This window comes from Aegilops tauschii, chromosome 5 (assembly GCF_002575655.3).
Source record: "Aegilops tauschii subsp. strangulata cultivar AL8/78 chromosome 5, Aet v6.0, whole genome shotgun sequence".
NCBI lineage: Eukaryota > Viridiplantae > Streptophyta > Magnoliopsida > Poales > Poaceae > Aegilops > Aegilops tauschii.
In genome coordinates, this window is record NC_053039.3 from 312,166,843 (window position 1) to 312,192,465 (window position 25,623).

Here is a 25,623-nt window from a genome sequence, read left to right on the forward strand (position 1 = left end):
GTCCGTAGAGACTAAGACAAATCATACATGCTAGAAATCTAGGGTTTAGCCATTACGATCTCGAGGTAGATCGACTCTTGTAACCCCTATACTCATAAAAGTCAATCAAGCAGGAAGTAGGGTATTACCTCCATCAAGAGGGCCCGAACCTGGGTAAACATCATGTCCCTTGCCTCCTGTTACCTTGCGATCCTCAGACGCACAGTTCGGGACCCCCTACCCGAGATCGGCCGGTTTTGACACCGACACCCGCTGCTGCCAAGGTGTAGTTAGACGTTGTTCTTCGAGGTGGATCAAGCTCTTCTGGTCTGTGTGGATGATGAACTCGCTGTGCTGTAGACCGCCATTTGTCGACTGCAACCACAATAGCCAGGTATTCTTTCTCATAGGTGGAGAGTCCTTAGTAACGGGGACTTAAGCTCTTGCTCATGTAGGCAATAGGGTGACTATCTTGCTGAAGTACTGCTCCAATCCCTCTATCGCACACATCTGTTTCAATGGTAAATGGGCGGTTGAAGTTTGGTAGGGCGAGAACCGGCGCCGAAGTGAGTTGCTGCTTCAACAAGGTGAATGCTTGCGCAGTGTTGTCGGTTCAGACAAATGGAGTCCCCTTCTTCAACAGGTTGAACAGGGGACGGGTGATGACACCGAAACCACGGACAAATCCGCGGTAATAACCCGCAAGGCCCAGGAAACAACGCACCTCCTTGGCATCCTGGGGCACGGGCCATGCTTGAACTGCTTGTATCTTGGTCGGGTCGGTGGCTACCCCCTTGTCGTTGATCACATGCCTGAGGTATGAGAGTTGCCTCTATCCAAACTCGCACTTTGCTAGCTTCACCTTCCATTGGTCACGACGCAGCAAAGCCAACACTTTTCGGAGATGATCTAGATGCTCTTTCCACGTTTTGCTGAAGACAAGGATGTCATCGAAGAATAGGAGCACACAGTAACGCAACAGAGGATGAAATGTGTCTGTCATGGCCCCCAAGAAGGTGGGCGCCCCCCACCCCCCGCGAGTCCGAAGGACAAAACCTTGAACTCATAGTGCCCTGTGTGCGTCTGGAAGGCTGTCTTGTACTCTTTACCTTCTACAAGATGAATCCGCTGATAACCAGCCCGGAGATCGAGCTTGGAGAACCAGGCTGCCCCATGCAGCTCATCCAACAACTCTTCGAGGATAGGCACTGGGAATTTGCTAACACAAGTCATGGCGTTGAGATGCCTATAATCGATGCAGAGACGCCAGGTTCCGTCCTTCTTTTTGACCAAAATGACAGGGGAGGAGAAACTGCTGTGGTTGCGCTGTATCACTCCAGAATTCAACAGCTCCTCGACCTGCCACTCTATCTCCGACTTGAGTTCTGGTTTGTGCCTGTACGGTCGTATGTTCACCGGTTGAGCGCCTGGCATGAGAGGAATCTTATGGTCGCAGACACGACGCGGTGGCAGCCCCGTAGGTTCACCAAACACATCCTTGAACTCGTCCAATACGCACTGCAAGTCTGGTGGAGTGGTGGGGGTGGTGGGGCAGTCCTCCGATATTGGGTACAGCAGAACCATATGCAGCAGAGAACCTTGACGACACATGTTCTGGAGCTGGAGGCTGCTGATCAGATGACAATTAGTAGTGTTGGCCTCGTGGCCGAACAGGCGAGCCGGACCTAGCGGAGTTGGAATTTGGATGACCTTTTTCTTCCAATCAACAGTCATCGGGCTATGCAGCTCTAGCCAATCCATGCCGAGAATTGCATCATAAGCACCCAGCGGGAGGATCTTCATGTCTGTGATGAATTCTTGCCCTTGAGATGCCCATTTGCAGGCCGGCAGTACTGCTGAACAGGTGAGTTCGCCGCCGTCCGCCACATGGACGCGGCAGGGTTGCTGCAGAGGCACGACCCCCGACAGTTGCTGGGCCAGCTCTTGGTTGATGAACGAGGTGGAGCTCCCGCTATCCACCAGCAACATGACCTCTTGCCTTTGAATGGATGCCAGCAGCTGGAAAGCCTGTGGTGAAACGGTGCCGTCGAGAGCCGGCCGGGATATGGCCATCACCATGTCGCTCGGCGCCGTGCCATCGCTCGGTGGGGATGAAGAGTCGATGCCGAAGAGCTCGAGCATCTCCTCGACGACGTGCAGCTTGATACGTCTCCAACGTATCTATAATTTATGAAGTCTTCATGCTATTATATTATCAATCTCAGATGTTATATGCATTTATATGCTATTTTACATGATTTTTGGGACTAACCTATTAACCTAGAGCCCAGTGCCAGTTTCTGTTTTCTCCTTGTTTTTGAGTTTTACAGAAAAGGAATATCAAACGGAGTCCAATTGACGTGCCAATTTTTGATGATTTTTTATGGACCAAAAGAAGACCCCGGAGTAAAAGAGTTGGGCCAGGAGAGTCCCGGGGCGTCCACGAGGGTGGGGGGCACGCCCACCCCCCAGGCAAGTGGGCCTGCCTCGTGGACACCTCGGGCACCTCCTTGACGTGAGACCGACGCCAAAAATTCCTATAAATACAGAAACCTCGGAAAATCAACCTAGATCGGAAGTTCCGCCGCCGTAAGCCTCTATAGCCACGAGAAATCAATCTAGGCCCTCTCCGGCACCCTGCCGGAGGGGGCCATCATCACCGGTGGCCATGGAGGAGGATCCCGGAGGGGCCATCATCACCATGAAGGCCAAGGACCAGAGGGGGAGGCCATGGAGGAGGAAGCACAAGGGGGAGAACCTCTCCTCCTCTCTCTTGGTGGCACCGGAGTGCCATCGAGAGGGGAATCATCGCCGCGGTGATCGTCTTCATCAACATCACCACCATCATCACCATCCTCATCTCTTTTACGCGGTCCACTCTCCCGCACCCCGCTGTAATCCCTACTTGAACATGGTTCTTTATGCCACATATTATGATCCAATGATGTGTTGCCATCCTATGATGTTTTGAGTAGATATCTTTTGTCCTTGGGTTGATTGATGATCTAGATTGGTACGAGTTGTATGTTTTACTTTGGTGCTGTCCTATGGTGCCCTCCATGTCGCGCAAGCGTGAGGGATTCCCGCTGCAGGGTGTTGCAATACGTTCATGATTCGCTTATAGTGGGTTGGTGAGTGACTGAAACACAAACCCGAGTAAGGGGGTTGTTGCGTATGGGAATAAAGAGGACTTGATGCTTTAATGCTATGGTTGGGTTTTACCTTAATGATCTTTAGTAGTTGCGGATGCTTGCTAGAGTTCCAATCATAAGTGCATATGATCCAAGTAGAGAAAGTATGTTAGCTTATGCCTCTCCCTCATATGAAACTGCAATGGCGAGTATCGGTCTTGTTAACAATTGCCTAGGACAATTCCGCACACCGACCCATCATTATTCCACACTAGCTATTTATAATATTTAGTAATATATTCCAAGCTTATGATAACAGCACCTACTTTTACATTTTAGCTCTCCGATACCATGCAAAGTTATCCTCTTCATACCCACAACGTAGTTTTATTTCTCGTTTCTAGTTGGAAGCAAACGTTTGGTGTACGTAGAGTCGTATCAGTGGCAGATAGGACTTGAGAGAATATTGATCTTACCTTTAGCTCCTTGTGGGTTCGACACTCCATACTTATCACTTCCACCTTTGGGAATTGCTACGATGATTCCCTGCACTTGGGGATTATCAAGCTCTTTTCTGGCGCCGTTGCCGGGGAGCAATAGCGTGGGGTTGATATTCTCGTGTGTGCTTGTTTGCTTTCTTCACTAAGTAGATTTTGTTTTTTTTCCTTTTTGTTTCTGTTTAGTTGTGGGTGAAACATACAATTTTTTTTAAAAGAATGAAAATACAAACATGTTTTACTTGCCTTTCATGCCTAAAAAGTTTTTCAAAAAGAGAAGTGATTGAAAAGTTATGCATTGAAGAAGTGAGGGTCGACCTTGAGCACTTGTGTTCATGCTCATGAAAACACTGTAGAATTTTTCATGGAAGTTTCTCTGTAAATAATTATCCCCTTGTATATATCCATTATATTATAAAAATATTGTGCCGAGCTTTGGTTTTAGGACGATTAGATTGCTTGTTTAATATGTGCAGAACAAAAACAGAAACTTTGGCTGTAGTGCATGAATTTACATTTTTTACTGGAAGGTCAAATGGGTCTGAAACTTTTTGCACATTACTTCTGTACAAATTATTAAAATTGTCAAATTTATTTCATAATTTTAGGAGTTACAGAAGTTTGCTAAACTTCCAGATTACTACAGACTGTCCTGTTTAAGACAGATTCTGGTTTTTATGCATTGCTTGCTTGTTTTGATGAAACTATCAATTTCTATCAGTGGATTAAGCCATGGAAAAGTTATATTACAGCAGCTATAATGCAAAAACAAAATATGAATTGGTTTGCAACAGTACTTATAGTAGTGATTTGCTTTGTTATACTAACGGATCTCACAAGTTTTTGTTAAAGTTCTGTGTGGATGAAGTGTTCGAAGATCGAGGAGCTATCAATATGAGAATAATAAAGAGAGCCAAGAGTTCAAGCTTAGGGATGCTCAATGCACCCCAAGTAAATATTTAAGAGGATGCTCAAGCATCTAAGCTTGGGGATGCCCCGTTTGGCATCCCATCTTTCTTCTTCAACAAATATCGGTATACCTCGGTTTTGTTTTGTTCACATGATTTGTGTCCTTTGTGTTTTTTTCTTTTTCTTCAAGAACCATGCTAGTGTGAGATTTCCCTTCATCAATTTATAGAATACTTCATGTGCTTCACTTATATCTTTTAAGTATGATCTTATAGAATTGCTCTTTGTGCTTCACTTAAATCTTTTGAGTATGGTTTTATAGAATGCTTCATGTGCTTCACTTATATATTTTGAGATTGGATATTGGTTAGTCTATATTAATTGTAGAATGCTCCATGAACTTCACTTATATCTTTGGAGTATGAATGATACTATAATCTAAAGTGGGTTTGGAAGAGTGTCAACTTTAGGAATTAGTGATCCCACTATTTTGGAGGGTGTTGAATCTTAGTATGATATTTATGAAACTGGATTTGGAAGAGTGTCAACTTTAGTTAGTAATGATTCCACTATTTTGGAAGAGGTTCCAATTGATTATGAGAACAAAGTTGCTATCTATGATGATTATTGTGATGACATGTAAGCTATAAATAATAATGTTAACCATGAAACTTGTCATCATGATTTTAGTTTTCAATTGGATTATGCCTCACATGACAGTTATTTTGTTGAGTTTGCTCCCACTATTCCGAATGAGAAGAATTTTGCTTATGTGGAGAGTAGTACAATCTCTATGCTTGTAGATCATGAAAAGAATTCTTTATGTGATGGTTATATTGTTGAACTCATTCATGATGCTACTGAAAATTATATGAGGGAGGAATACATGCTTGTAGGAGTTGAATATTATCAAGTTTCCACTCTAAGTGCTTAAAGTTTTGAAGTTATACTTGTTTTGCCTTCCTATGCTATTTGATTGTTGTTCTTATAAATGGTGTGCTCACAAAATCCCTAGGCATAGGAAGTGGGTTATGTTTAAATGTGCTAGTCATATTCTTCATGATGCTCTCTTTATGTTTCAATTCTTTTCTTTTATGTCAGCATCATTGAAATCATCATGCCTAGCTAAAAGGCACTAAAGAAAAGCGCTTGTTGGGAGGAAACCCAATATTTACCCTTACTGTTTTTGTGTGTTTACGTGATTAAGCTACTGTATTAATCATGTTTTATAGCTTTTGTTTCAATAAAGTGCCAAGTAAGACCTTTGGGAAGACTTGGGTGAAAGTTAATGTGATCTTGCTGTAAAAAACAGAAACTTTGCGCTCACGAGATTAGCTGTCATTTTTTTTACAGAAGAGTGCTTTTGAGTCGATTCTTTTTGCAGAAGATTAATAGACAAATTCCTCACGTCCACCAATTTATTTCATAATTTTTGGAGTAGCAGAAGTATGGTTTATGTTCAGATCATTACAAACTGTTCTGTTTCTGACAGATTCTGTTTTCATTGCATAGTTTGCTTGTTTTCTAGTTTCTATGGCTTATATGTCTCAATATAAATTGTATAAATGATATGGTATAGTAGACATTGTGTGGGAACAATTATGAACCTTGTCTTAGACAGTACCAAAGTGGATGGTTTACTCTTTATCATACTAACCTATCTCACGAAGTTTTGTTAAGTTTTGTGTGATTGAAGTTTTCAAGCTTTGGGTGAGATATCGATATGAGGAGAATAAGGAGTGGAAAGACCCTAAGCTTGGGGATGCCCAAGGCACCCCGAGGTAATATTCAAGGAAGACTCAAGTACCTAAGCTTGGGGATGCCCCGGAAGGCATCCCCTCTTTCGTCTTCAAAACTATCGGTACCTTACTCGGAGCTATATTTTTATTCGTCACATGATATGTGTTTTGCTTGGAGCGTATTTTCAATTATACTTGCTGTTTGAATAAAATCATTGGATCTGAAATATTGAAGAAGAATCCTCCCATGGCTAGTTAATTATTTGACTACTCAGTGTTCTTCACTCATATCTTTTGGAGTAGTTTGTCATTTACTCATGTGCTTCACGTATATCCTATGAGTAAATGGTTGAATGAATTGAATGTCATAAATCTGAATTTATATATGTTTCATATGCTTATAACATGGGGAGTAATGACTTCACACATAATAAGTATAGGTAGTAAACTTATTGAAAGTGAGCAAACGTAGAATTGGTCACTTGAACAATTCATGAAAGAATATTGAAGGAAGAGGGATTTCACATATAAATATACTATCTTGGACATCTTTTGTAATTGTGAGCACTCATTAAAATATGACATGATAAAAGGTTGATGTTGGACAAGGAAGACAACGTAATGGGTTATGTTTTCTTATATCCGAAATAAAGTATATTGTCTTGGATCATCCAACATGTTGAGCTTGCCTTTCCCCCTCATGCTAGCCAAATGCTTTGCACCAAGTAGAGATACTACTTGTGCTTCCAAATATCCCTTTAACTAGTTTTGCCATGAGAGTCCACCATACCTACCTATGGATTGAGTAAGATCCTTCAAGTAAGTTCTCATCGGTGCATGCAATAAAAATTGCTCTCTAAATATGTATGATCTATTAGTGCGAAGAAAATAAGCTTTATACGAACTTGTGATAGGGAAGAAATAAAAGCGACGGATTGCATAATAAAGGTCTCTATCACAAGAGGCAATATAAAGTGACGTTCTTTTGCATTAAGATTTTGTGCATCCAACCATAAAAGCGCATGACAACCTCTGCTTCCCTCTGCGAAGGGCCTATCTTTTACTTTTATTCTTCTACCTTATGCAAGAGTCATGGTGATCTTCACCTTTCCTTTTTACATTTTATCCCTTGGCAAGCACATTGTGTTAGAAAGATCCCGATATATATATCCAATTGGATGTAAGTTATCATGAACTATTATTGTTGACATTACCCTTGAGGTAAAAGGTTGGGAGGCAACACTATAAGCCCCTATCTTTCTCTGTGTCTGATTAAAACTTTGAACCCATAAATATCACCTGAGTGTTAGCAATTGTGAAAGATTAAATGATAGTTGAGTATGTGGAGTTTGCTGAATCAAAGCTCTGACATAGACCCTTCCTGAAAATAAGATGAATTGCAATTGTTTGATGACTGAGAATATAGTTTGTTAGTTTCAAGAAAGTTTATGATCTATACTTTAATATGTGAATAGCTTGTTACTTGATCATGAAAAGTTTTATGAGATGAGCTACTGTTATGACATATAATGATGCTAGAAAAAGTGATAAAACTATCATTGATCAAACTTAAGCACTTGCTAGCATTCACACTTCATAAATTATTTCTTTTATCATTTACCTACTCGAGGACGAGCAGGAATTAAGCTTGGGGATGCTGATACGTCTCCAACGTATCTATAATTTATGAAGTCTTCATGCTATTATATTATCAATCTTAGATGTTTTATATGCATTTATATGCTATTTTATATGATTTTTGGGACTAACCTATTAACCTAGAGCCCAGTGCCAGTTTCTGTTTTCTCCTTGTTTTTGAGTTTTACAGAAAAGGAATATCAAACAGAGTCCAATTGACGTGCCAATTTTTGAAGATTTTTTATGGACCAAAAGAAGACCCCGAAGTAAAAGAGTTGGGCTAGGAGAGTCCCGGGGCGTCCCCGAGGGTGGGGGGGCGCGCACCCCCCCCCCCCCAGGCGCGTGGGCCTGCCTCGTGGACACCTCGGGCACCTCCTTGACGTGAGACCGACGCCAAAAATTCCTATAAATACAGAAACCTCGGAAAATCAACCTAGATCGGAAGTTCCGCCGCCGTAAGCCTCTATAGCCACGAGAAATCAATCTAGGCCCTCTCCGGCACCCTGCCGGAGGGGGCCATCATCACCGGTGGCCATGGAGGAGGATCCCGGAGGGGCCATCATCACCATGAAGGCCAAGGACCAGAGGGGGAGGCCATGGAGGAGGAAGCACAAGGGGGAGAACCTCTCCTCCTCTCTCTTGGTGGCACCGGAGTGCCATCGAGAGGGGAATCATCGTCGCGGTGATCGTCTTCATCAACATCACCACCATCATCACCATCCTCATCTCTTTTACGCGGTCCACTCTCCCGCACCCCGCTGTAATCCCTACTTGAACATGGTTCTTTATGCCACATATTATGATCCAATGATGTGTTGCCATCCTATGATGTTTTGAGTAGATATCTTTTGTCCTTGGGTTGATTGATGATCTAGATTGGTACGAGTTGTATGTTTTACTTTGGTGCTGTCCTATGGTGCCCTCCATGTCGCGCAAGCGTGAGGGATTCCCGCTGCAGGGTGTTGCAATACGTTCATGATTCGCTTATAGTGGGTTGGTGAGTGACTGAAACACAAACCCGAGTAAGGGAGTTGTTGCGTATGGGAATAAAGAGGACTTGATGCTTTAATGCTATGGTTGGGTTTTACCTTAATGATCTTTAGTAATTGCGGATGCTTGCTAGAGTTCCAATCATAAGTGCATATGATCCAAGTAGAGAAAGTATGTTAGCTTATGCCTCTCCCTCATATGAAACTGCAATGACGACTATCGGTCTTGTTAACAATTGCCTAGGACAATTCCGCACACCGACCCATCATTATTCCACACTAGCTATTTATAATATTTAGTAATATATTCCAAGCTTATGATAACAGCACCTACTTTTACATTTTAGCTCTCCGATACCATGCAAAGTTATCCTCTTCATACCCACAACGTAGTTTTATTTCTCGTTTCTAGTTGGAAGCAAACGTTCGGTGTACGTAGAGTCGTATCAGTGGCAGATAGGACTTGAGAGAATATTGATCTTACCTTTAGCTCCTTGTGGGTTCGACACTCCATACTTATCACTTCCACCTTTGGGAATTGCTACGATGATTCCCTGCACTTGGGGATTATCAAGCTCTTTTCTGGCGCCGTTGCCGGGGAGCAATAGCGTGGGGTTGATATTCTCGTGTGTGCTTGTTTGCTTTCTTCACTAAGTAGATTTTGTTTTTTTCCTTTTTGTTTCTGTTTAGTTGTGGGTGAAACATACAATTTTTTTTAAAAGAATGAAAATACAAACATGTTTTACTTGCCTTTCATGCCTAAAAAGTTTTTCAAAAAGAGAAGTGATTGAAAAGTTATGCATTGAAGAAGTGAGGGTCGACCTTGAGCACTTGTGTTCATGCTCATGAAAACACTGTAGAATTTTTCATGGAAGTTTCTCTGTAAATAATTATCCCCTTGTATATATCCATTATATTATAAAAATAATGTGCCGAGCTTTGGTTTTAGGACGATTAGATTGCTTGTTTAATATGTGCAGAACAAAAACAGAAACTTTGGCTGTAGTGCATGAATTTACATTTTTTACTGGAAGGTCAAATGGGTCTGAAACTTTTTGCACATTACTTCTGTACAAATTATTAAAATTTTCAAATTTATTTCATAATTTTAGGAGTTACAGAAGTTTGCTAAATTCCAGATTACTACAGACTGTCCTGTTTAAGACAGATTCTGGTTTTTATGCATTGCTTGCTTGTTTTGATGAAACTATCAATTTCTATCAGTGGATTAAGCCATGGAAAAGTTATATTACAGCAGCTATAATGCAAAAACAAAATATGAATTGGTTTGCAACAGTACTTATAGTAGTGATTTGCTTTGTTATACTAACGGATCTCACAAGTTTTTGTTAAAGTTCTGTGTGGATGAAGTGTTCGAAGATCGAGGAGCTATCAATATGAGAATAATAAAGAGAGACAAGAGTTCAAGCTTAGGGATGCTCAATGCACCCCAAGTAAATATTTAAGAGGATGCTCAAGCATCTAAGCTTGGGATGCCCCGTTTGGCATCCCATCTTTCTCCTTCAACAAATATCGGTATACCTCGGTTTTGTTTTGTTCACATGATTTGTGTCCTTTGTGTTTTTTTCTTTTTCTTCAAGAACCATGCTAGTGTGAGATGTCCCTTCATCAATTTATAGAATACTTCGTGTGCTTCACTTATATCTTTTAAGTATGATCTTATATAATTACTCTTTGTGCTTCACTTAAATCTTTTGAGTATGGTTTTATAGAATGCTTCATGTGCTTCACTTATATATTTTGAGCTTGGATATTGGTTAGTCTATATTAATTGTAGAATGCTCCATGAACTTCACTTATATCTTTGGAGTATGTACTATAATCTAAAGTGGGTCTGGAAGAGTGTCAAGTTTAGGAATTAGTGATCCCACTATTTTGGAGGGTGTTGAATCTTAGTATGATACTAGATCATCGATGGCGCGCGTTGCTGCGCCTGTCTATTTGTATAATAAGATGGTAGTCTTGATAAATATAGAGGCACATAACATATAACTTTAATTTGCATGAATTGAACAAAATTTGAAGGAAATCCGCGTGATTGAACTGCAATGTCTCAATATAACTGAATTCTGCCATTGGATGGTCAAATGTTTAAGATTAAATAGCAAGATAATATCCAAGCAAAGAAAAAGTGCAAGTAATAGAGTATATGCAAAGAGGGAGAAAAACTGGCTAACAAACATGGTCTCTTTCTTATAGTCTATAAATTAAATGTGAAGAACAAAACAATGGTTTAAGTGTAAGATACAATATTATGTTATACTCACATCTACAATTGTCTAAATTTTGTACAACTATGTTCATCTTTCTCAAGCAACTGCAACAGGGCGATTGAAAAAGGATTTCTATTTTGTGTCACCAATCAGGCGAGGCTCCAAGCATACATAATTGTTTAAATGTGGTACCACCATACTGATCTTTCAAGCCGCGGACCTGCCAAAATGATATTTAGAGCACGGAACAAGGAAATAGAAAAATCAACCACCAAGGCCTGAGATGACACTGAAGCAGAATATCATTTCGATAGATAAAGACATCAGGAAAATTCATTCCATGATAAATGTAAAGTTTTCATGCCTCATTGGCATGCAAGATATACCTTGTGTAGCCTCGCGACGCAAAATCACAAATGTTGCACTGATACATAGACAACTTCCCCTTGAACTAAATAAAAGAATACAATATACCAGACCATTAAATCCATGACAAACACTTATCAGTATGATTATTTATTACTCTGTTTACTAAAATGACTTCATTACTTGTGAGATAATATGCAAAAAACGATCCATAGTCAAACGTAATGTTTGCGTACGTGTCAAACTTGTTCTCACCCTAATAATACCAGGCTGCTAGCAAAACAAAACAATGAAACCCACAATTTCACCAACATATTTACTGACCTTTTGCGTATTTTTTTCATTACAGAAAATAACATGCATAAAGATCAACTACTTGGTTCTTCTCAGTTTTTATTATGAAATCACTAAGGTAGTACATTGTTACATGGAACCAGGACCGAGAAGTTTCAAACTTCATGCTCTGCTTGATCTATTCTCACCTATCCATGTGGAGGCACAATTCAATGCAAGAATTAATAAATTCAACAAGCTGAACGAGAAAAAGGAAAAATTCCATAGACAATAATGTAACCACTCTGCAAGGTTTCACTAATACCTTCGCTCTCCCTACCTGGACATGGAAAGAGTCCTTGGGCGGCTAACCCCATCAGCTTGGCACTCTTCTGCTTGCCCTTCTTGTACAAACCATCCTCCATGGAGCGGTCACCCTTCTTGCACCTATTGGGATTCTATTCATTTTGCTCCTCTGCCCGAAAGACATAATTCATGCAGCCTAGTCGTTAATGGCATGCAACAAGGGATCGTCCCAATTAGTCAAAAAGATGAGGCTCGTCTGTCTTCATTGTGTCTTGCTGGTCTTCCAAACCTGAGTCCTGGAACAAGAGGAAGGTGTAAAGTGTCAGCTTGAATGAAAATCACTACAAAAGTTCAAACAAATCATTTCTTCTTTCTGCAGGGACACAGGTAAAACATTTCCATGGTGCAAGGAATTAGCTAAGAGTAGCAATAGTCCACCAAGACAAAAATGGTGCATCTAACCATGAAGCAACATCTATCGCAGAAGATGCTCAAGTCTCTTACGAATTTTGATAACCTCTTCTATCTTGCTTAATAGGAAGAATTGTGGCAGTAGCAGCCTCATTATGCTATATCAGTATCACTGATCTATGGAACTGTGTATAGATTAGCATTTTATTAAACTTAAAAAAATAAGTATTCTACAGGATATGATAAATAATACAATTAGTTCAGTTCTATAAGACCAATGTACTGTAGCTCCATGTCATAAGCAAGCATAAATTAACGCTAAATCTTGGTTGGACACGGCTGCATTGAGGAAAAGGAATGTAGCATGTTAACCTCCAACTCTAATAGTGAATATGGGTGAAGAGAAGAAATAACAGATAAAGTATAATCAGTAGAAAACCATTTCCTGTTTGAACCACTTTAGCTACACACGGAAAAATATCCTTGAAGCAAAATTACTACATGTTCTTTCAGTCAAAGTAGACTTACTCGCCCCCTCTGCCACCAACCTCTCCAGCAAAATGGAATCTCAATAACGCATCGGCCTCAAGTTTCAGGTGCACTGTGCAAACATCTTGCTTGCAAATGCAGGTTCTTGTTAGAAATGCCAAGGATAAGATTCAGTTGAAGAACAAAACTCACAAGTCAAATAGTAGCAGAATTATAAGTAAACATGCATCCACCTTCCTTGACAACCATGGTACCAGATTGTTTATTTCCCTTCAGGTTCCAACCTAACCATGGTCATGTTATTTGATTATAGAAATTATACAAATAAAGTTGGACGCTCACAGCCATACCCATATAAATGCTACCAAGAATGAAAACATATCAATCATCCGGCAGATGCCTAGTGACTTGTCAACTGAAACAGAAATAAGTCGCATACATGACAGATTGAAACCGAGAAGCAGGCACAAAAATCTGTAACACCAGGAGAAAATCCAGGAAGGGAAAAGGTAAATCACGATTGAAACCTATCCATGATTATTTTTCTCTCCTTGGTTGTCCACAATCATCAAAGGAATTGGTATGTACTCGTACCTTGTCTACTTGAGCCGTCATGTGAGCACTCTATTCCCAGATCGAGTGCCATCTCGCGTGCTCGCCATTGTGAATTCTGGTCAAAACCCGCCACTGCGATGAATCAACCCCGCTCCTCTCTCTCTCTCTTTCTCCCTCTCTGACCAGGGCGAGACTGGGAGGATGCATGCACGGGAGTAGGGAGTGGGGAGTACGTCGAGCGCGCGACGGCGTACCTGTCTTCGCGCGCAGATGCGGGTGGAGACGGCAGCCAGCGCGCGGCACGCCGGGAACCTTCTTCCGCTGTCATTAGGGATCCCTTCTTCGGTCGCTCTTCTATGCAACATCGCGGCCACAAGGGCTAAACGGATCCTGGCGCCAGCTCGCCGCCGCCGCTGGCGTCACCGCTCGCCTTGGTTAGGGTTAGCGAGCACACCAATCGCTCCTTCGCTTCAGTGGGCTGTATGGCCCAATTAACCACGTTACTTCAAAAATGTTACGGGAATATCCGCCCTCACGAAGCTGTGGGAACGGAACCATTGAGAAAAATTCAGTGCGCATCCGACAGCCAGGGACGATCATTGCGTGAAATCGAACGGCTCGGAAGGCTGATGGCCTGAGGGAGCTCCTAGGGTGCCCAGTTATAATGTTTAAAATTTATGAAAGTGGATTTGGAAGAGTGTCAACTTTAGTTAGTAATGATTCCGCTATTTTGGAAGAGGTTCCAATTGATTATGAAAACAAAGTTGCTATCTATGATGATTATTGTGATGACATGTATGCTACAAATAATAATGTTAACCATGAAACTTGTCATCATGATTTTAGTTTTCAATTGGATTATGCCTCACATGACAGTTATTTTGTTGAGTTTTCTCCCACTATTTCGAATGAGAAGAATTTTGCTGATGTGGAGAGTAGTAAAATTTCTATGCTTGTAGATCATGAGAAGAATTCTTTATGTGATGGTTATATTGTTGAACTCATTCATGATGCTACTGAAAATTATTATGAGAGAGGAATACATGCTTGTAGGAGTAGAATATTATCAAGTTTCCTCTCTAAGTGCTTAAAGTTTTGAAGTTATACTTGTTTTGCCTTCCTATACTAGTTGATTGTTGTTCTTATAAATGGTGTGCCCACAAAATCCCTAGGCATAGGAAGTGGGTTATGTTTAAATGTACTAGTCATATTCTTCATGATGCTCTCTTTATGTTTCAGTTATTTTCTTTTATGTGAGCATCATTAAAATCATCATGCCTAGCTAAAAGGCACTGAAGAAAAGCGCTTGTTGGGAGGAAACCCAATATTTACCCTTACTGTTTTTGTGTGTTTACATGATTAAGCTACTGTAGTAATCATGTTTTATAGCTTTTGTTTCAATAAAGTGCCAAGTAAGACCTTTGGGAAGACTTGTGTGAAAATTAATATGATCTTGCTGTAAAAAACAAAAACTTTACTCAGAACGAAGGAAGAATTCCAAACATGGTAAAGTACTGCTCGCAGAGAGTTTTCCACAGCTTGGGGTTGTCGCCCGTGAACTGCGGAAATTGGATGGATGGGTGCGCCTGACCCAGGCCACTGAGCAGTTGGCTCGCGTGGGCGAACGGAGAGAGAGCGGGGGTGACAAGGAGGGTGTCGGACTGACCGTTTGCCGGGAGCGGCGGCGGTGTCTGGAACGACGCCGCAGGCGGCCCCCGTGGGATGTTGAAGACGCCGTGGCCAACGGGCCCTTGGAGAGGTGATGCCACGCTAGACGCGGTCCCGATGTGGGCATCGGTCGTCGCATGCAGGGAGGTGCTCGGAGGGAGCGCCTGGTTCGTCGCGGCCTCCGTCCGTGGTGGTGGTGGAGCGATCTGCAGAGCCGCCACCACATCGGACAGATCGGCGATGCGCCGCTCGAGATCGGGGCGCCACGCCACGAGGTCGTCGATCTTGGAGTTGGAGGAGTGGATTGCGGCGGTGTGCTCCTTGAGGGTCATCTCCAGCCGCTCCAGGAAGGACTGGACGGATGGATCCATGGCCGTTAGTTGAGCTCGTCCTTGGCGCAGGGATCGGGTGACGCTATGGAAGGAGGTAGGGGTGGTCTTTGATACCAGATGTAAGGAGCTTGATATGGATTGCTCACAATCGAGGTGGCTACAAGTGTTGATCGATGTGGAATTATCTCTGGTACATGAACTAGAGTTACAAGAATGGGGAATCGGGAGTGGGTAGCCGCCAGTGCCGTTTCTGCGTGATCCACTGGATGCTTCTCTTGCTTGTGAGACTGCCTCAAGTAGTTGGTGGGACGGGCTGGAGTCAACGCGTCCACGCCGGCCCGGTGACACGTTGGTTGGGCCGCCTATTCCTCGTGGGCCGCTGGCCTGGTGGCGAACTGGTCGAGCCACCCGTGTCTGGGCCCTCCTTACAGCGCGCCCGCTGGACGCTGCTGGTGTAGGGGCGCTGACATCCTTCATATATAGAGAGGAGTACATAGGTCCGTGTGAGAGAGCATGGTCTCAGATTGAACAATTTCGAGAGACGGTGGATATGTGTGGCCTCTCGAATATCGGTTATGTCTAGGTGGAGTAGAGTCCGGCTTGATAGAGCTCTAGCTTCAAACGAGCCGGGCAATATGTTTCCCCTTGCCTCTCTCCCCGTCACCTTAGGGCGGGCAAGTCTGACCACTCTCCAATCCTTCTAATGAATGAGATGGAGGCAATCAGTAGAAAGATTATAATTGCCCGACCATTTACATATGAGGTCATGTGGAAACGACATTAGGATTTTGCAGCTGTCCTGGAGCAAGCTTGGAAGAAGGGGCCGAAGTGTTAAACTGTAGGCGGGTTGAGAGAAAAGCTAGAACTGTTGACCGTTTATTTGAAAAGGTGGAGTTCTTACTCCTTTGGTTCGGTCAGGAAAGAGTTGCATGGACTCAAGAAGCGATTGGGCCAAACCTGGGAGGGTGAAGTACTGATCCATACGAAATTAGATGCAATTGGACAGGAGAAAAGAACATGATGATTATTATTCCCTTCTCCTCATCACAAGTTCACCACAATCAAATGCTGATTCTTCTTATTCTTCTTCACTACAGATCAAACTCTCAAGTTTCACAACATACCGGCACTCTCAAGTCTCAGAGTTCAGGCAATCAGACTCGCTCTTATTCTACTACAGTACGTAGTACGTGCTCCGGCCTACATGGCATCAGTTGTCCCATTTGAAGGCGACGGGGCTCCTGACCCGGTGCTTCCTGTTCTCCCAAGAGATGTGGCCGAACTCCCACGTGCCGGCCGGCCTCACCTTCGCTCCCGCCTCGCTGCTGAACTGCACGCTGTAGCTCCTCTTCTCCTTCGGCCACCTGAACTCCAGCGTCGCCGGCGTCACGGTCACCTTCACCCCGTCGGGCGCGGCGACCGTCACGTTGTACCTCTCGGGGCGCGCCGACACCAAGGTCACCGTCCGCGTCAGCGTGCGGACGCGGGTGCGGCCGTCGAACACCACGACGAACGACGGGTAGTTGAGGTTGGCCACGCCGCCGGGGATCGTCGTCGCGCACTTGGTCAGCTCCGGCACGAACATCCGCATCTGCTCCACCGTGTAGTTGAGGGTGCAGAGGAAGTCGACGTAGTCCTGCGTGCCGGCGTCGTACACCAGACCCGGGTCCATGGCGAGCCGCGGGAGCACGAACCCGGCCCCGGCCGCCAGCGGCGTCGCGCCCGTGAGGGCGGCGCCGACGGCACTGCCGCTGTCCACGATGTCCCTGCCGTCCTTGTCGAGCGGGCCCGCGGTCGTCACCAGCGCCGAACGGATCATGGCCGGCGTCCAGTGGCCGTGCCGCTTCTTGATCAGGGCGGCCACGCCGGCCACGTGCGGGCACGCCATCGACGTCCCCGAGAGGATGTTGTACTCCACTCTCCGCGGGTCCATCTCGGAGTGAGATGGCGAGGCGGCACCTGACCAGGCAGCGAGGATGTTCACTCCCGGCGCGATGACGTCCGGTTTCAGGATCTCGGGGACAATCGGGTTGGGGCCCCGAGACGAGAACCCCGCCACCATCGGCGCCCGGTTCTCGCCGGTGACCGTGACGCAGGTGAAGGTCGAGGACGCCACCGGGTACGCTACGGACGACATGTAATCGTCCAGCTTCTTGCCACCGGTGGAGCTGAGCAGGAGACCGGGAAGGGCGAAGGGATCGGCCAGTACCGCATCCCTGAACCGGTCCGTACTTTGGGCGGAAACTATCCCGGCTCCGCCGGCTCTCTCCACGTAAAAGCCGGCCCCGGCTCGTGTACCCTCGGGGCACACCACGAACTTGCCCATGACCCTGTCGGGCGTCAGGTCGTACTCGCCGCAGTCGCTGCGCACTAGCGGGATCATGCCCGCGCCCTGGGAGAACGGGATGTTGTACAGGGACTGCCCGGTGAGCACCGCCCCGTTGCCAAGCCTGAGTGTCGCCGGGAACACCCGGTCCGTGGTGGCTGCGCCGACGGTGGTCATCCACGGGGCCACGTTGGATATGGTTGACGCTGCCGGGCCGTCGTTGCCGCCTGCCAGGACGACGAAGACACCTCTGCGCTCAGCGCCGAACGTGGCGACGGCGAGGAGGTCGTCGTGGAAGGGTTTCGCGTAGCTTCCGAGGGAGATGGAGATGAGGTCCACGCCGTCGCTCACCGCGGCGTCGATGGCCGCGGTAACGTCCGAGGAACGGCATCCCCTGGGAATGCACGCCTTGTACATGGCGATCCTTGCCCTGCGCGCCACGCCGCTCGCTCTCCCGCCCGCGAACTTGAAGAGATCGGCCGAGGGAACCTCGGAGCCTGCAGCCGTTGACGCCACGTGCGTTCCGTGCCCCTCGATGTCCCTCGGACTCGAATCAGCGAGGCCATCGGCTGTGATGAAGAACTTGGCGCCGACGAGCTTGTTGTTGCACAGGCTGGCGTTGAATCCCGGGGCGTCCACGCACTTGCCCCTCCAGGTGGACCTGACGGGGCTGAGCCCGGTGTCGCTGAAGCTGGCGCGCTCCGGCCAGATGCCGCCGTCGATGAAGCCGATGACGATGCCGTCGCCGAACTCGGCGCCCGGCCACGCGCCGAAGTCGTCGTGGAGGCCCATGAACCACGGCGACCTCGTGGTCTGGGTGTGGTACAGCCTGTCCTTGTACACGCGGGACACGCCGGGGACGGTCGCCATGCGCTGGGCCTCGCCGTCGGTGAGACGAGCCGCAAAACCGTGCATGACGGTGCCGTAGGTGTACTGGATGCGGTTGGAGTTCTTGCCCACCATGGACGCGTACCAGCGCTCGAGGGTGTCGAACTTGGACGGCTTGGCGAGGTGGTTGGTGAGGACGATGTAGGTGCTCGAGGTCGAAGGGTGAGCCGGCTTGTGCTCCTCGGCAATGGCGTTCTTGGGCTTCGGGGTGACGGAGGAGTGTGTGGACTGGACAAGGAGGAGAAGTAGCAGTGAGCAGCGCAAGAGGATGGAGGTCATGGAAGCCATTGTGGAATTGTGTAGTGTGTGAGTGAGGTTGTGGTTGCATGCGAGTGGAGGGTTTTAGAGCTTGAGCAGCCGAGCGTGACGCTACCGGACAAGGCATGCATGCGTGTTCAGATCAGCAAGAAAATGCATCGCCAAGAGACAATATTTGCATCATCAAATTTTTATCTTAATTTTGAAGCTTGCATTACCATCTTTAGCCAAAATATATCATCATGCATGCATGGTGGCTCAGCTACAGCTATTGGATGGTCCTAGATGTGGATTTCTTCCCGACTAAACCTTAGCTAGTGGAAGCTGAATGCAGCCTCGATACCAAATTATTGAGCTTTGTTTTGCCAGGCAACAATTGTTGATTGATTTTTTATAACAAGCATTCGTGATGAAACGGCCTTCCAAGCCAAACAAGGAAAGATTGAAACGGCCTCCACTCTGCCCTTTTGTCTTTTCCTGAAACCTCAACTTGCCTTGTCTCCATGGAGTTACACTAATTAAATACACAGAGCATGCAAGAGCACAGGCTTTCAGTTAACATTCTAGCTTTGTACACCGAGGGGTGAAACCAACTGCCTAATCTGTCACGCAATCGCGTATGCTGGCAGGCAAGGCTGTTCCACTACAAATCAAAACAAAGCAAAAATGTAAATAAGATGTTCGGATGGGTAATTCTAGAACTATAAATATAAGTACAAGCTAGGCGTGGAGGTCAATTTACCCAGTTATGTACGACCATTAGCAAGTTTCTACTTTCGATTTGTACTTCCGATTCGTCATCTAAGTTTTATCCAGGCTCTACAGTAAAAGTGAATAGATTACATCTCTGAATTTGTTTCCACACAACATGTACAGTACAAGTGCTGACAGCAAGAGTTACGCAACAAGACGCTGCAGTGCAGCAGAGATCTTCAAAAACTCAAAGGTCCTTTGGTTCACAGGGGTAGGAATATCATAGGAATAGGAAACTTGCAGAAAATGAGATGTCATGCAACTCAAATTCTATGAATAGAAATACGAAGAGAGATGTCCTTTGGTTTACATCATAGGAATTTTTTCATTGGGTCTAGGCTAATGGTTATTTTCCTATGAAATGTGAAGGATAGGAAGAATTCCTTCATATGAATAGGATCCTAATCATACAAACCAAAGAACAGTAAAGGAATTTTTCCTATAAAAATCCTATGAAATGAGATGTCATGCATCTCAAATTCTATGAATAGAAATACGAAGAGAGATGTCCTTTGGTTTACATCATAGGAATTTTTTCATTGGGTCTAGGTTAATGTTTATTTTCCTATGAAATGTGAAGAATAGGGAGAATTCCTTCATACAAATAGGATCCTAATCATACAAACCAAAGAACAGTAAAGGAATTTTTCCTATAAAAATCCTATCTCGCAGAATTCCTATAAAATTCCTCCAAACCAATGGAGGCCTCAGGAGGTTCATGACTCCATGCTATAAACTATCGCGGCCGAAAGCAGCAGGCAGACGACTGGACCTAGCCCCAAACCGAGTCTCCCGTAACTAAATAGCCAGATGCAAATTCATGATTCTCGCTAATCTTGCTACTTTCTGAGTTTCTGTCACACAAAAATAAAGCTCTCATTGTACTGCAAGGGTATCAAATTCCATTTGTCATGATGATGCATCAGCGCCAAGTAACATACATTACCTTCACAGCTAAAACATATTCCATGGTGATTACTTGTGACCTGTGAGCAAGGGAAAGTGCAAAAAGATAGAACATGTAGAAAAGTTCAGTTGCATATCTACACGAGGGCTATGAAATACTTGCAGCAAGGCATATAGTTATCAACAGCTAAATTTTACCATGATGTTGTACTAAATTTACCCTTTCAAAAGAACAAACTATCATATGTGCATTGCTAGATCCAATTGTGATTGACAAGGCATTAGGCATGCATAAAGTTGTGCACTATCCTTGATAAATAAGAGTTCCAGCACCAAACAATATTCAATGCATTGCCCCCTCAAGAAGTAAAAAAAAAGAGTTAACAGAAACTCGGCCATCTTGTCTCATAGAATTCCTAAGTTGAGGAAGAAAAGAGATACATTAAAATGCAAGTAGATAACATGACAGATATCATCAAGCTGCAGACATAGACAATAGCATTAGCAGGTGCCTGAAAAACAAAATTCGTGATGAAATGGTCTTCCAAACGAAACCAGAAAAGAATGAAACGACTCCACTCTACCTTTTTGTCTTTTCCTAAAACCTCAACTTGCCTTGTCTCCACCGACTTGCACTAACTAAACACACATCACATGCAAGCCGCTGGCTTTCAGTTAACATTCTAGCTTTGTGCTATGAGGGATGAAACCAACTGCCTAATCTGCCAAAAATAGCACATGATAGCAGACAAGGCTTTGTTCCTGTTTTCAGTCCCTAATCTGGAAACCAGATGGTGAAATCAATCATGCAAAACAAAGCCCTAAGTAAACACCACACTGTATTTGTAACAATGTGATTAAGCTACATTAACAGTTACAAGGTTATGAATTTATACAGCTACATATGAGGTATGACTATTAGTAGGTTTCAACTTCTGTGCTACTTCTAATTTATACTCAAAATCTTGCTGAGTGCCCTTCTATGTTGGCCCTCTAACATTTATCCAGACTATATATAGTATAAGGGAACCAATCGATCATGTGTGTCTGAATTTGTTTTCCCACGTGGCAGGTTGTTAATAGCTCCATGGAACATGTACATGAGTGATGATCTGCAGTGCAAGCGCTACCAGCAAGAATTAGTACTCAAGAAGACGCTCTGCCTCCACTAGAGGTCTTCGCAGGATTCTCCCTCATCTTTGGTGCTTCCTGCCATGCAAAAATAGAACTCTCATTATACTGTAATAAGAGTACTAAATTCTCTTATGATGATGATGATGAGCTCTAAGATGGGACTTCAGAATATACAAAGGCATTAAGGCATGCCACATGATTATTATTGAGCCACACATAAAAGCACGACCATTTGGATCTTCTCCTACTAAATCGCCTTCCATCGCCGATACCACTGACCTGTGATCAAGGGAAAAACTGGACATAAGAATGATGAAAAGTGAACGTCCAGCTTCTAGCTTCTGACATGATTACGCATCATATGCAAATGTAGACAAATTCGATTGTAAATCTTCAAGAGGGCTTTGAAATGCTTATAATAACAACAAGGCATATAAGGAATGGATATATATGTCAAAGAGCTGTACAAACCTACACAGTTGGCAAGTACATATTACATATACTTCTACGCAAGTATATAGAGGTGATATACTCTATGAATAACTCTTTAAAATCGAATCAAAGTTAAGAGCATACCGTCATAAATGCACTGGCAGCTCCTATTGCGACTGACGGGGCATAAATTATGAAGTTGTAAAAAAAACAATCCTAACACCGGACAATATCCAAAGCATTGCTCCAGCGGAGACATAATGGTCAACTCAACCATCTAGTCTCCCATAAACAGTGTAGAATTCCATTGAGTTGGTTCCTCCAAAGAAAAAAACCCTCATTGACATAGTCAAAAAAAAATTCATTGAGTTGAGGAAGAAAATAGTAATTTAAACTTAGATACTCAGACGTGTAACAGGAGATACTATCAAGCTGCAGAGATAGACAATGGCAGATGCCTGAAAAATAAAATGAGCATTCATGAAAATTCAGTTTTATGAAATGTAGCAAGAAATTATCTAATTTGATCAACTGTGTCAATGGACCATAGATGTCAATTACAAACAGAAAATATCACTTACTAGTAACCCTTTCAGCATTCAGATTATATAGAGACTGAACATTTAAGTGCCTGATTAGACTCCAAGTATAGTGGGCACAAAGAACATAAAGAAAATCTCTTAATGTTTCAGTAATCTCACTGCAAATGCAACTCGCTGAGCCTACATTACAAACTTCAATTGTTTCTCACCCGAGGAGAAATGACAAGTTGTCCTATGTATGACACATACACCATTGGAAGATTCTGAAATCTTGAACTTTTTTAGGTGCATAATTTTATAACTATTTTGAACTGAAACTGTAGGGGAGGCCTCAACAGTAAATTTTATTAAGGTCGACAAGATCCTGAAATCATGAAGTTTTTAGGTGCACAATTTGGTAACTTCTTTTTAACTGAAACAGCAGTAGAGGGCCCTGACAGTAAAGTTAATAATTTGGCAACTCTGCTAAAAACTCATCAATTCCATGCGAGAGTGAGACAGATTCAGAATGCATCTTGACAGCATGCTTAGTGTCATCTTCTAAACGGCCATAGTATAGTAGCCCAAATGCTCCTTCTCCAATGAAACTTTAGAACTTATTCATAAACTTCTCCAGGTCAAAGTGGTGTGAACCGGAAATTCGTATTATTTTGCAGGTGGTTCGCATGAAAATTTTCTGACCTTTTCCACTCTGGGAGGATCTTGTGTAGAAACTGGTGGCACAAATGTCAGATATTTAGCATAAATTATTCTAAAAAAAGATATATAGCATAAATAGCAAGACAGTAAACCCTTAATAATCAATAATACATGTTATAGCAATATAAGAGCACACACGTTATTAAGTTTTATTTTCTGTCCAGATCGAATATGAAAGCACAAGTAGAGTCACCACCAGCACAGAAACCACAACTGAAATAAATACGACAGACCGACTAATGGTTTCATTGCACATGTATTGATCAGATTCATACCTGAAATTACGTAATACAACCAGTTCAGAGTATTTGGTGCAGAAAATAATCATGAACATGTACATGCGTAAAGATCACAGAAAAGAAACATTCCACATGTTTTACCTTTTAGAAAACATTCCACATTTCAGTGTGTATCAATAGAAAAAAAAAGAAATGCCAACAAGAAAATACAAACCTGGAAATGAGATATCCTAGTACAGAGGGGGTCTGCAGATGAAACATGGGGACGATCGCCTGGGAAACTTCTGTTGAAAGTAACATGCATCTTAGCATTTAGTAAGTTTTCTGGTTTGGTAACAATTACAAACTAATCTATCCACTTGGAAGAGAACAAGGTACCCTCACACTTTAGTTGTTGCAAAAAAAAACCTGAAATGTTTTCGCAACCAGCGGGACACCTAGACACTAATCTCCCCTACATTAAGTAGCTTGCACCGTAATTCATGGCATCACGTGGCGCAGTCACAATGCTGAGTCGTAGAGAGGTAAACATGGATCAAGAAGGATCCTACCCTTGATTTTGATGAATGCAAGTTTGAAATGCACTCGTCAAATGAAGTCTTCTTGTGCGGGTATAGATGCAGTTGATGGTTTTCACTCATAAATAAATACAGGTGAAGGGGGGGGGGGGGGGTCATCATTCATATCACATTGAAATTTTATATATAGCAAATAAAATTATAGAAGGCAGAGGAGATCAATTGATTATGTTCCCCATAAAAACAGTCTTTCAGTCGCTGAATGCAACTATGCAGGTTGTGGTTCCTCAGGGCAATCCATAATATTACTAAAACAATGTTGAAAGGAGCCTCAACAATCCAGATTATGCATTGCAATTTAATCTGATCAAGTTCATACCCAAACGTGCCAGAACGTTGGCTAGTTGCATCCATAATAATATCTCAAAGCTCAAGCACAGTCATCAGAACATGACATGTTAAATAGAGAGTATTCAAATTCACATATGGTACTTCAGCTGATTTCCAGGAATTCGGCATACCTGGTGTGATGGAACCTGCTCTTCAGTTAGATAACCTCAAGCGGCATTTCATCAAACACCCTGAGCGCAGGGGGTGATCCGTCAGTTCGGCGCCTGCTGCTCAAGGCGCACTAAGCCGCCGGCCAAAATGGTTCTCCGCCAGTTTGCTACCTGGGCAGTGCTTTCGTCACTTTGGTGAGCCGAGAGTCCTCCCGGCGACGTGGTGAGGGTACAGGTCCAGCGCCCACCCGATTGCCAGCCTGTCAATCCGTAGAGCGTCGGGGTTGCGCCCGACACTCGGCTTCTGGATGCACCCGACATGGATCAAGAAGGATCCTACCCTTGATTTTGATGAATGCAAGTTCGAGGTGCACACGCTCAAATTCAAATGAAGTTTTCTGGTGAGTGAATTGCAGAAAACCACCGAATTAAAATCTAGGGTTGCAGCGGTTTACTTTGGACCAGAAACTATTGATTCTTGGCCTCATCTTTTGCATAAAACATTGATTGATGGCTTAGACCATTTTAATGACGATTATGACATGTTGGCCCCACATTTAATGACTGGTCTTAAAAAAACCTTCCTCCAAAAGACAACTCTCCCTCCCTTACCCCAACCGAGAGAGAACCGGAGGAGATGTCGAAGTGCGCCAGAGAGAGGAAGAGGTGCGCCCTCGATGCCGACGAGGTCCAATCGCCGCAGGTCCTCGCCGTCGTGGTCATCGGGATCCAGGGCCCGCACCACAGCAAGCAGCAACGGCGCCACGCAAGTAACATCACTGAACGCATGACCCAACCCCCACTGTCATAGTCCCTCGTCACCGGCGACCTCGACCCCTCGGCCCCTAGTGACTGGCGTTGCCGCCCCGACCCTCGTCGACGGCAACCCCATCAATCTGCGGTCACGATACA

General features: G+C 44.0%; 2 protein-coding genes and 2 long non-coding RNA genes across 4 annotated transcripts; all 4 read right to left on the bottom strand.

The window, feature by feature from the left end:
• Nucleotides 1-978: 978 nt before the first annotated feature.
• Nucleotides 979-2,121, bottom strand: LOC141022799 (uncharacterized). The gene has a single exon (XM_073499069.1). The coding sequence runs from the start codon at nt 2,119-2,121 to the stop codon at nt 979-981; it is 1,143 nt and encodes a 380-aa protein (XP_073355170.1).
• Nucleotides 2,122-11,101: 8,980 nt separating this feature from the next.
• Nucleotides 11,102-14,013, bottom strand: LOC109744829 (uncharacterized). Its single transcript, XR_005757248.3, has 2 exons — nt 13,001-14,013; nt 11,102-12,357 (listed from the first exon to the last, which is right to left on the bottom strand). It is a non-coding gene; the product is annotated as an uncharacterized lncRNA (long non-coding RNA).
• Nucleotides 14,014-16,523: 2,510 nt separating this feature from the next.
• LOC109744825 (subtilisin-like protease SBT1.7) lies at nt 16,524-19,049 on the bottom strand. The gene has a single exon (XM_020303963.4). It carries the CDS (start codon nt 19,016-19,018, stop codon nt 16,727-16,729), a length of 2,292 nt encoding a protein of 763 aa, XP_020159552.1. The 5' UTR covers nt 19,019-19,049; the 3' UTR covers nt 16,524-16,726.
• A 687-nt stretch (nt 19,050-19,736) lies between these two features.
• On the bottom strand, nt 19,737-25,138 carry LOC120965104 (uncharacterized). The gene is made up of 3 exons (XR_005757249.3): nt 24,733-25,138; nt 22,358-23,977; nt 19,737-22,060 (listed from the first exon to the last, which is right to left on the bottom strand). It is a non-coding gene; the product is annotated as an uncharacterized lncRNA (long non-coding RNA).
• Nucleotides 25,139-25,623: the final 485 nt, after the last annotated feature.

Excerpts from the sequence above, each read along its gene's own strand:
- LOC109744825 (XM_020303963.4), bottom strand. The coding sequence starts at position 19,018 with ATGGCTTCCATGACCTCCATCCTCTTGCGCTGCTCACTGCTACTTCTC.
- LOC141022799 (XM_073499069.1), bottom strand. The coding sequence starts at position 2,121 with ATGCTCGAGCTCTTCGGCATCGACTCTTCATCCCCACCGAGCGATGGC.